Below are 12,112 nucleotides of genomic sequence, written 5' to 3'. Positions count from 1 at the left end.
TGGAGGCTCAGAGATTGTATTATAGGTCCAAAGTCACACAGCGAGTACGTGACAGGATGGCCTATGGACAATAGGCATTGAGTTAATGACAGAGGACACATTTCAAACAGGTCACTTCATGCAGCAGCTGGTCTCATAGGCATGTAAGGAGCTGCACAGTGGCCCTTGACAATGACTAGAATATATTGCTTAAACAGTATCATTATCTGCCTATTGTTTGAAATTTAAAGTGGCGGGGAAAAACCCAGAGGGTTTGCATGTAACAGATAATTCTCTGTGAATTTGGAAAGATGACTTGCATATGTATTATTGTACGGTAGTCTCCCGTCTAGACTTCTTTGTCCTATAGTGGAAATTTAAAAAAAAAAAAAAAAAAAAGCTACCCAGGCAGAATCACCAACAAGCCCCCAAAGCCATAATGGTGGAATTTGTGACGCTTGGAGCAGACACATTTCCATAATATCATACCTGGCAATTTCTACTGAACAGCCATGTTGATTTGGTCACTGTCGTCCAGGAGTGGCATGTCTGACCTTCCCAAAGAGGTTGTGAATCGCTTTTGTCCTTCCTTTTTGTCCCTTAACAAAAGGGTTTACCGTGCCCCCACAGAGCCTGTCTAGTGGCCCTGTGTCCCGCTCACAGATTAAGCATTCCTATCCCTGAGTCTTTCTTGGTCTGATTTGCTAGCCGGTTTTATCTGTTCTCCTCTGCCTGGCAGCTTACGGCTCTCCCCCTCCCCATCCCAATTCAGCGAGAGCAAGCATGAGGGATGTGAGCGTGAACATGGCTGCAGTTTCCCCTGCCTGAGCTGGCTTCGATCCTTTTAAATGACTATACCCGGAGGATTCCGCAGTTGTACAGAAACTGATATTTCTTCAAAGGTCTTTATTAATTCTACACTCACACCCCCGGCTGGCTCAGAAAGGCACTATGATGCTACCTTATTGGCATTGCTGGTCGTGGGATCCTACAGCCTTTGTATAATTCCTTTGTTAGCCACGCTGACTAGGAAAAGAAGTAGGTCGGCGGTTTCTCGTTTGATTCTTTGCTTTGTAAGCATGCTTAAATTTTTATTAAATAAATTGATGGTAGGACCTCTGGGGTGTTAGCTTTGCTTCTTGTAATTTATGTTGACTGTAGTCTTTCTTGGTTGTATTTATGGATGTTTAAGATGGGAAAAGATCTGTGGGGAACTAATTTTATTGTGTGTTTTCTGTGTTTGGGGACTTAAATTATAATTCAGGTTATAAGTGTCCTTTATGATTTTTATCCTATTAACAAAGACTATCTGATTTAATTTCTGTAGGCTTTGTGTATGTGACTGGCAGTTGTGCAAATGTAGAAAAATACTTCCTTAGAATTTAAATGAAAGCGCTAGATTTTTGGTTGTCTTCAATTACAATTAATATGATTCACATAAAAGTATTAAATGTGTATGTGCTTAAAAAAAACTACCTTAAAATATGAAAAAAAATCATTTTGAGCCAAAATTGTCTTGCTGCTGGTATGGGGGCTCACATCAGGAAATTAATCTTTTGCTGGAGATCATGACTCTGGCCAGCGTCCACAGTGGAACCTTCTGAAGGGTGGTGCTCGCTTCCTTTGCCTGTTTTCTCTTTGTGGTGTTTGCGTTGTTGGTGGCATCAGTTAAGAACTTCACAGATAAGCATAGTGATGTTGGGAAATGGGCATCTGGTCATCGGTACTTGGGGATCCTTAGCAACAATGGTACCAAGTTATAAGTGGGATGAATGAAGATGTATAAGGCAAATTTTTGTATCTGGGAGTTTAGCAGGTTTTTTTTTTAATGAGTGCATAGAAGAAAATTAAAGTAAAAAATAGTAACTGCCTTCTGATATATGAGTGTAAAGATTGCATGGTAGTTCTCTATACCAAATGAGACAGCTCATTGTGCAATTTGGAAGTGGGTCTTACGAAAGTAGTTTCGCCACCTTAGCAGGCTTGTGAGGCCCAGAGATTTCCTTCCTCTTTCCCTTTGGCCACAAGTGTGTGTTTATATTTGAGTGACAGATGGTGTGGGACAGGACAGAGATGCAAACTAATGCTATGTGCACTCTCTCTCGGCAATAGATCAGAAGGACTAAATAAATAAGTGGGCCAGCCTCGTGGACGGGAAGTGATCTGTAGGAAAGGGCACTCACCTGGGACTTGTTCTAGTTTCTGTGAACGCACAGTGAGTTGCATAGTTTTAGCATCTTTTAGCATCAATTTTTGAATCTGATGAATGGGAAGGAAGAACTGGACCGTCCTCAGCTTCCTTCCAGCACCGTGCCTCTGACTCATTTTCTTCACCACAGTATGAGGATGCCTCATCTGTTTGGAAGGAATGCACTTTGATTTGCCCAACTGACTAAGTGTGCAGAAGGATGAATCTTCCTGATCCTCAGTTTTGTTTTTATTGTGGCAAGAATGGTTAGTGAGTATGGTCATATTTGTCAACACTAAGAAGTAGATAAGAACCTACAGGGTTGATCTTTTTTTCAGGCTTCCTCCAGGTTCAGAGGAAAAGGTGTGTGTTTGACTAGTGATGTCTGACACAGGCAAAGAGTAGAGGTGGGCAGTGTGTAGTGCTGACTCCATGTCACAAGACATGTTAGTATGCACGCCCTTCTGAATGGGCTGCTTCATGAGGAAATGTGCAGATGACTAATTCTATTTGTTCTATTTTAGTATCTTTCTATGGTGTGTAGGAGTCACTCTTGTAAGTTACAAAGTTGAGTGATTTCTGCTTTTGAGCTTTAGAAGCTTAGACTTGAGTTATTTGGTTTTAAGCGAGGTAGGCAGACAATCTGGCACAGTAAAGAGCGTTAAGCTGATTCACAAAGAATTCCAGAAATGAACAGAGTGTTGTCTCTATGCAGATCCATGTCATTCCATCAAACAAAAACTCATTTCAGCTTAGGTGCCAGAATGTAGTAAGAAACACTAGTTTGCAAGTCAACACCGGGATCAATGAGAAGCTCTTTGCTAGCAGGAAAACTGATGCTTCTGCTGAGCTTCTTCTGAAACTGTCCCTGCTCTGTTGTCTACATCCACTTCTTAGTCCACTTGCAACACACCCTGGGCTGGGGAAACGAAACTAAGGGTTCTAGAAAAATCTGTCATTGTAGTGTAATCGGACAGTTATGGCTAAGGAGGACATTGAAATAGGACATCTCTGGATGAGGAAACAATTAGAAACGGGAAGGATGCTGTGCCAGCCAGCATGTGAGGAACTGAGTAGGAGGTGGGAGAAACACTTGCAGGGCCTCCTGCTCAGAGTCGCAATCAGCTTTCCAAGTGGGAATTTACTGAAAAGCAATGTGCCAGTCAACAGGAAAATGGAGAGAATACTGAAGTGTTAGGCCGTACAGATATGTTTGGCTTATTCCATCTGGTAAAGTCGATGCTCACACAATAGATAATCATAGAGTGTGAATATTTGCCACACACATATATTTCATATAAATATGCAAGTATGTATAAGAATGTTGATATGTATATTTGTATCTGAGACCAGTATATTTTATCCTTGAGACATGGATTTTGACTCTGTTGTGTTCCAAAGCTGACTGAATCTGGTGCTAGATCTGTGGTCTTGGTGAGCCTTCAAGAGTAGCACCAAGGTAGTTTTATTTCCAGAACAGTGTTTACTCTTCTGTGAGACCAGTAGCCAGGGGTCTTGGACCTCGTAAGAAACACGTCCTTCACTTCCGTGAGATATCCTTTCAGTAAGTTCTTTGTAAGCAGCAGATCTTTGCGTCTAAAGCTCAGAAAAGTGAAGCATGCATCCAGAGCTGCGGAAAATCTTATATCCTGTTCATAAATTGAACCAAACTTCGTTTTTCAAAGTTGGAACAAGTGACTTACTTGCTGCTGAACGGAACAAAAGTTGCTCCAAGATGAGCAAGTCTAAAATCCAGTAGTTACAACAAAAAGGGACTTCTTGGATTGACTTCAAGTCAGTTATGCACCTACTGAAACCTAATGCCCACTTCTCATGAAATGTTGGTACTGTCGCCCCACTGTGTGTCCTTTAGAGTGTTATGTCGAGTGGTAGACCGCCTTGTCCATTAGCATCCTGTCAAGTTTGGAAAGCCCCACTCCATAGGTTCTCTGGGCAAGGTGAGAATTGGAAAGCAGGACAGAAGCTAGGCAGAAGCTTGCCAGCGGGAGGGTGGGTTTGTGCTGATCTAATATTAGGGATGTTATCTGGGCATATGGCGAGTTAACAGATGGTTCCATGTACGGATACTGTGTGAGCATTGTTGGTGGGGGTTGAGGTCGTGTAGCCTAGTGAAAAAACTTCTTGTCTTCTTCATACTGTTTGCGAGCAAGAGAAATGTCTCATTGCCCTTTGCTAGAGGATGAAGAAAGGGGTCCAAGCCAGTAGTAAAACCATTTACATTCCTGCTTCCCAGTGCATATGCTAAAACTGAAAGGACACAGAGATGCCAACACTGCTGTTGCACTAGGGTGACACACTTTCATGTGGAGCATTCTATACTAGAAAAAAAATACGATTGATGTATTGAGTGGTAGAATAAAACTGGATGCCTAGAATTACGTGTTAACAATTTCTCAGAAAATAGGGTCAAGACAGTAAGTGGAGGAGAGATTTTGTGTTTTCATACAGTTGATTTTCTCTATGTAGGTGAGAGTCCCTTTATATTTTTTTTTCCACTTTAAGGCTGGAACTTTGTAACAGGGTGGATGCTGGCAGTCTGACTTCTCAATGCAGCTTCTGTGGAGACCAGATCTTATCCTTGAAGCCATTGAGGATTTTGTGTGCTATCGATTTTTTTTCTTTTACTTAATTAACATCAGCCACTTACAGTCTGTATTGTCTTCATGGAGAGGGATGCTTTCCTGTATATGCATTGGGTATGTTTGTTACACAGCCTAGATGGCCATTTATCTTCCACCTTCAGAGATAAAAGCCAAGCTGGAAGCGTGCCCAAACTTGGACTATTGGAGGAAACAAAATGTAGGTCTTTGAGGACAGCATTATTTTGCATACTTTAGGCCAGAAATTATCTCTTTCTTGACATTCAGTAATTATTGTCATATGTTGTAGTCTCTTTGGAATAAATACGTATAAAATAAGATCCACTTTTCTGTTTTGTTATAGCTGGTAATGCTGCTGTCATCAAGTATGAAGAGAAACCTCCAAAACAAGTATTTCAGAATGGATCAGGATCCTTATATCTGAAGCCTTTGGTACCCAGAGCTCATGCACACTTGCTCAAAACTCCTCCAAAAGGTATTGTCTTCATTGTGATGAAAAGAAAATTAAAGAATTTTAAATTCTGTGGCTTTTAGGAAGTTAAATTTTGACAAGTAGGTTTATGGTACATGTAACAATTGTTTATATGTTTAAACGCCCATGGAGTAAGAAAATTTTAACAATGAGATGCTCTTGTTCCAAGGGTCTGCAAATTCTATAGGTAAAATCCAATAATAAAAATCAACAGGTAGGGACTAGAGAGATGGCTTGGTGTTTAAAAGCACTGACTGGTCTTGCAGAGGAATCAGGTTCAGTTCCCAGCACCAGTATAGTGGCTGACAGCCATCTGCATCTCCAGTTCCAGGGGATCCGATGCTGTGCTCACTCCATCTCCCAGTCTGCACGGGTACTGCACACAGACACGCATTCCAGCAATACACCCATTGCCCTAAAACAAGAAATAAAGCAAATCCCAGAAATCAGCAGATAACTTCCCCGACATCTCCGTTCTAACAAATAAAACTAACATTCGGTTATTCTAGTGCGAGCCCCTAGATGAGAGCTAGGAACAAGGAGCACGGCCTATTTCACGTCTGTTGCCTGCTTCCCTTGTCAAGACCGTGGTCTTGCTCCTCTTTTCTCTCGGCTCTTTGTGTCTGATCCTTCTGTTTCATTCACTTTGCAATCGCTGTGGCTACAGAGAGAGCGTGCAGTGTGTAGTGTGGACTTAACCTGCAGTGTTTCCGTGCAGCCTCGTCACAGCTGTGAGAGAGAGAGAGAGAGAGCATGGCAAAGCTCCTAGGTCCTTGAAAGCTTGCTCATCTGGAAGAATAAGTGAGACCCTTATTTATATCAGAGAATTGGAAAGGCAGCCAGCAGCCGCCACGGCACCCCCTCTCAGTTTTCTCTCTGCATATAGATGTGGTTTTGTTTTTGTTTCAAGGAAAGTGAGCACAGTGGTCTCAACTTTGTATGTATGTATGTTGGCATGTATGTAAAAGATCATACCATAGCTTGAGGTTACTGACCTAGCCTACATTTAGCAATGCTTTTTTTTTTTTTTGGTTTTTCGAGACAGGGTTTCTCTGTGTAGCTTTGCGCCACCACCGCCCGGCCTAGCAATGCTTTTTTCTTTCTCCTGGGTTGAAGGGGAAACAAATGAACAAAACTATGGGTTGGGGAAGTCCTGGTTAGGGGCAGGTCATTTTTTTGTACCACCAGGGTCTTTGTTGTCTTATATACAGCTCGGAGGCATCAGATGCCCCCTGCTAGGGTGGCATTAATATCAGAAACTGTATTTTCATCTTTTTTTTTTTTTTTTGTTTTTTGAGACAGGGTTTCTCTGTGTAGCTTTGCGCCTTTCCTGGGACTCACTTGGTAGTCCAGGCTGGCCTCGAACTCACAGAGATCCGCCTGGCTCTGCCTCCCGAGTGCTGGGATTAAAGGCGTGCGCCACCACCGCCCGGCTTTTTTTTTTTTTTTTTTTTTTTTTGTTATCATCATGATTTTTAAGTCCCACACTACCTCCAACAATAGCCAAAAGTAAACCCTGTGATGGAGGTTTAATCCCTGAGGCGACTTTCAGGGGACAACTAGAGACCCCACTGATGAACTGCAAAACGGGGCAAGCCAATGTTTTAAAAGGCCTGCCGTTGAATCTGCAGGTGTCTCACGGAGGCTTTCTCTGAGAGGGAGTGGATGCTTCCCGTTTATGATGGCCACATACTTTTAAGAGATGGTCTTCTCTTTAGAATTCCGCAGACGGACTATGGCAGTTCCAGACAGTCGTCTGCAGCTGGTTCTTCACTTGACTGTTTGATGTCAAATACAGGCGCTTATAGCCCGGCAAGCATCTACCGGTTTGGTTCCTGGCGGCATCTTATATTGCATCAGCCTGGAGCAAAAGCTCCGGTGTATTTCTTCTTCACGGCTGAACAGAAGTCAGCCCCTGGGGAAGGCACACACCAGCAACCCTCTCGCTCAAAGTGCAGCCTCTTTCCTATGTGCAGTATAATAAATAGGAATATAAAAGTATGAGTTTGGCATTGCTAAACGATGTGTCTCCTGGCCAGCATGTAGCTCAGCAGTGGAGTGTTCTAATCTGTGGGGCTCAGGATCCAGATACTAGAATAAAAAATAAATAAATAAATACACTAAAATTAAAATGAACTTTGTTGTTAAATACACCATGCCCTGTCCTTTTGAAAATTCATATTTTGATTTTGATGAATAATGCATATCACTTTTATTATTAACAAATTAGATATCTACAATATTATCTGTATTTGAAGAAGTATACTTGATAAAGTTGTTGGCATCTCTTGGGATTTTTCTCAGTGGTTAGCTGGAACCTACAATTCAGAGGTTAATGGAGGGCTTTTGAAAGAAATGAAACCATTCTTATTTACAAAACGGCTTGAGTTATGTGTAGTATTTTTCAATAAAACATGTGTTTTATGTTTCTTTCACATTCTAGGTCCTTCAAGAAAGAGTCTATTCACAGCTTTTAATTCAGGCAAGTGCCCACTCTAAGCATGAATAGATAAAAATCTTTCCATTTGAAAAGTAATGATTAAACATACTGGAATTTATTTTTAATGACTTATACTGGTATGCTTTTGAGTAAAAATTCAGGCTTTAAGGTATAAATAACTGCATATGAAATGCGCATTTCGGAAGTATGGTTGATGAGCCTTCTAACACAAGAAGAGGACATTTGATTATATAGGTAAATTTAGTTTAAAATGAATTTCTTAATATGGCTCATGTGAAATAAAAAAAGAGACTTCTCCAAATATACATGTTACTTTAAATCGGATCATCTTTGATTGTAAAATTTTCTTAAGATGTAGGTTTTAACCCCTTGTATTAGTTTGGTAGCTTTCTATTTTCCTGGCTCCCCCCACCCCTTGGTTGGAGGGACAGCTCTAAGGCAGCCTATAACTTAAACACATTTAACTACATTGAGAGTCTCACATTTCCCCTTGAGGAGCCGTTTATAAAATGCATTCATTGAAATTCCTACACATGACATGCAAGACTGTGCAGTCAGCCATGCACTACCGACATGCTCTTATTTTATATTACAGCGATAGTACAGTCAGTCATGTGACTTCTAAGCCCACTGCACAGCAGAACAGAAAGCCAGAAAAGGGCCACGTCGCAGCCCGTAAACTAGCTGTTAACCAGGCTTTCATAGTGTCAGCACAGGATGCAACTGTGAACCACGTGTTTTCCCCTATTTGTAAACATGGTGATTAGTTATTTTCACAACTTGAGGCTGACCTGAAACTAGCTTGATCCTAATGAGGAAACATTGCTGTGTGTGGCTTTTGAAGTAAAACTGCTTGTAAACATTGAAATCCCATTTTGTTATGTACCACGTAGAGATCAGTTTCAATGAGTCACTTGGTGTTAATAAGTGCATTAACAATTAATCACTTGGATGTTTGAATTGGTTCTATGTATCACATTCACAATGATTCCCTTATGGACTGTTTTACAATCATCTCCATGAGTTTCTTATGACAGATTCTTTCAAATGGTATTAATAAACAAAAGCACATGCATATTATATATTTAATAAAAAAACCCACATGCATTTTATAGTCACTCGGATAACCGCATTATTTTCAAAAAGCTCCATACTAGCTTCTGGTATGAGTCATGACATAAAACTGCTGCTCATACTCTGGTCAACCTCACATTTTGCTTCATTTCTTATTGATTTAATTTACTTTTCAATTTTCCAATTTTGTATATTTCTTTTATTTAATTTTATAAAGGTTTCTCTTCATGTGTGTTCTCCCTGGCTGTGTGTCATATCACATGCAGGCAGTGCCCTGGGAGGCCAGAAGATATCAGATCCTCTGGAACTGGAGTGACACACAGTTGTGGGCCTCCATGTAGGTGCTGGGAGCTGAACCAAGGCCCTTTGAAAGAGTAGGGATGCCCTAAACCCCTGAGCCATCTCTCCAGCCTCTTAATTTTGGGGGCGCTGGGTGAAATAGTATTTGAAATGTCCCATCATTATTTCAGTTTAACAGTTAAAGACATTCCACTACCTCAGAAGACAAGGGCAGGAGAATGACCTTGTGAGGCTTTGGCGTCGGTGGAGATCTTGGTTCTCCACTTCCTATTTGTGGCCCGACTTTGGCTACTTGCCAAGCCTCTCCACAGCTCTACTTTCTCGTTTGGCAGCATGGGAATGTTCCCAGTGCAGGCATCATTTTGACTGTGTAGAATATTTTCGTCCCAGGCTCTCAAATGGTAGCTAATCCTGCCGCTAGGGCCGACAAGGTTGACAGTTCTTGTTGTCGTTACACTTTTAATGGCTTTAGTTTAGAGGTGAGCCCCCCACTACCCCATGGTGTTAAGTTCTGTGAAATCCTCAAAGCAAGTGGGCAAATCCACCAAAAGCTGTGAACCACCATCCCGGGGTCTAGCTGTTGTGATTTATTTAAAGGTTATGATGCTGGGAGATTCTAGGTAACACTGGCTCTAAATAAAATGTGCTTGCTGTTTATGAGGAAGATGCCACACTCCACAGCATGCTATTATTACTGTGGTTCCGACACTCATGGGAGCTGTTTGGGATACCATAGGCATCCAAGTTGGGTTTCTCCACTTCTGACTGTTTTATACATCATCCCTGTCAGGTGCCATGATGTCTGCCCTGGAAGTGGACATGTCTGCTCCTTCTGTGCCCTTTTATAAATAGAGCCTGTGGTTCTCTGCATCTCCTTTCTGCAGTGTTGGGAGATGGTTGAGGTCTGCATGCAGACCTGCTCTGGGGAGGTGATGCAATGCTACCACACTGTGCGCCTGCTGTCTGTCTTTCCTGACTGCATGTTGATGATCTCAACTTTGCCCTCATGCTGATAGGGCAGATGCCATTTCCATACGTGAAAAATTTGGTGCTTCCTGTTAGGAAGAATGGATCATTTCGTGAATCCCACGGTGACAGTGGTACCTTGTTGGCCTGGAGCTAGATCTCTTCACACAGTGCACAAGAACGTATTCCAGACAGAAGGGTTTTACATGTAGAAATGAATAAAAGCATCATAAATACAGACCTGAATAGAGAAGGCCTTTCCTGGAACACAGGTGTAATAGTAGAGATTAATAATTATGACAGCACATGATTGGAGCTTTGTTTTGTCAAAATAGACAACATCACCATACTTGTTATTTGTAGCACTCTTGAAAACTAGCATGCCAGAGCCAGCCCCACAGTAGATGCTTAATGGGCCTATTATTGTCCAAGACCCCTCTCAAAATCCTCATTGCATTTTTTTGACTGAAAAATGCAAAATTCATGGGGAACCAAATAAGACCCCCAAATAGCTCAAAAGCAATCTTGTGTTTGTGTGTGTGTGTGTGGGGGGGAAACGAAGCTGGAAACATCATACATCTTGCTTTCAAGTCCATTAGTTTGTAAATAAAACAGTGTGCTGGGACAAAGGTAAATAGAGACCACTACAATGGAAGAGCCCAGAAATAAACCCGTGGACATACAGTCCACTGAGTTTTGACAAAACTGCTGAAAATGCCCAGTAGAAGAACTATATAGTGTGAGGAGAACTAGATGTCTGTGGGCAAAGTGAAAGTGAACCTTTATCTCACCTCATACCCAGAAAAGAACTCAAAATCTTATATTTTAATTCAAGACTTAAAACCAAAAAACTCTTAGAAGGAAATGAAAGGGGAAGGCTTCATGGCTTTGCCGTTGGTCGTGATTTCTTGGTTTGACACCAGAAGCACGAGACAAGAAAAACTGGACAAGACTATACTGAGCTCAGACTTCAGCAGCACAAGGGAGACAGTCAGGAGCATGGCAGGAAAGGACTGCCTGCAACCCAATAAGGGCTGATCTATCAAAGTGACATCAGGATATGGAAGAGAGATTTGATCTCCCATGTTCTTTGCAGCCTTATCCCCTGTAGTGGTTAGCTGTTTTGATTATGACCTTGAAGCACTGCCCCCTAGAGAGGCAGCAGGTAACTGCTACATCTGCCTATGACCTTGAAGTACATGCCCCTGGGGTGTGGCCTCTTAGGACCCTTAAGACCTGGGATGCACATATGCCGCTCTCTTGGCTCACTCATGGTTTGGATGCTGAGATGTACCGGGCAGATCTCAGACAAGGCAGAAGACCAGCATTGACCACAGCTCTGTGTTTCAGGCTGTAGTGAGTTTTATCTTCTAATAAATTCCTTTGCCTGTTATACAGACTCCATGGATTTCTAGCTATAATCTCCAATAACTAACTGGATGGAAGAATAGCTTAAATGTGTGTGTAGATAAAGATGTGGTGTGTCCGTACAGCAGAATACCATTCACAGTACTATACAAAGGAAATGGTGTTGAGGCGTCGGCTCAGAGGGTAAAAGCACTTGCTGTGAAAACCTAAGGATATTAGTGTGAGCTTCTGTAATCTGAGCACTCTTATGGGGAGATAGGAAGTGAGCTAGAGACAGAAGAATCTCTGCAAACTCATGGCCCAGGTACCCTGGCATACACAGCAGAAGGAAAAGAAAACCTGAACAATGGATGTCAAAGACCAGCACCCGAAGGTTGTCCTCTGCCCTCTCCGTGCACACTGGGGGCATGAGTGTCATTCACGGGCACCAACGCACAGGCATGCAATGCACAGAGGAGATGGGTTATCTTGCTGACTTGGCTTACAGTCAGGATCGTAGCTGGAGAAGGTGTCGTGGCTTCTGGGCACCGGCGGATGCTGCTGGCCAAGAAATGGGAAGTTGCTGTTACATTCGGTTATGAAAGCTTAAGACATTGTTACAACACTGTTACAACACATGTAGTAATGGCATAGTTAACAGGAGCATATGCTTAGACTCTGTGCTTGCTACAGTAGCAGAAGAT

At 42.1% G+C, this 12,112-nt stretch overlaps 1 protein-coding gene across 3 annotated transcripts in view; it reads left to right on the top strand.

Moving 5' to 3' along the window:
* The window catches only part of Mtus1 (microtubule associated scaffold protein 1), a 147,202-nt gene that overhangs the window by 80,351 nt on the left and 54,739 nt on the right, over positions 1-12,112 (top strand). For 2 of the 3 annotated variants that reach the window (XM_059245022.1, XM_059245024.1), the window contains 2 exons: positions 5,132-5,263; positions 7,704-7,742. In XM_059245022.1, the coding sequence (XP_059101005.1) occupies positions 5,132-5,263; positions 7,704-7,742 (171 nt within the window). The remainder of the gene's footprint in view (positions 1-5,131; positions 5,264-7,703; positions 7,743-12,112) is intronic. The other variant, XM_059245023.1, reaches the window with a different exon arrangement.

This window comes from Peromyscus eremicus, chromosome 17, assembly GCF_949786415.1.
Source record: "Peromyscus eremicus chromosome 17, PerEre_H2_v1, whole genome shotgun sequence".
Taxonomy (NCBI): Eukaryota; Metazoa; Chordata; class Mammalia; order Rodentia; family Cricetidae; genus Peromyscus; species Peromyscus eremicus.
Note: the sequence above shows the minus strand (reverse complement) of the source record. Positions and strands in the feature narration are given on the sequence as shown.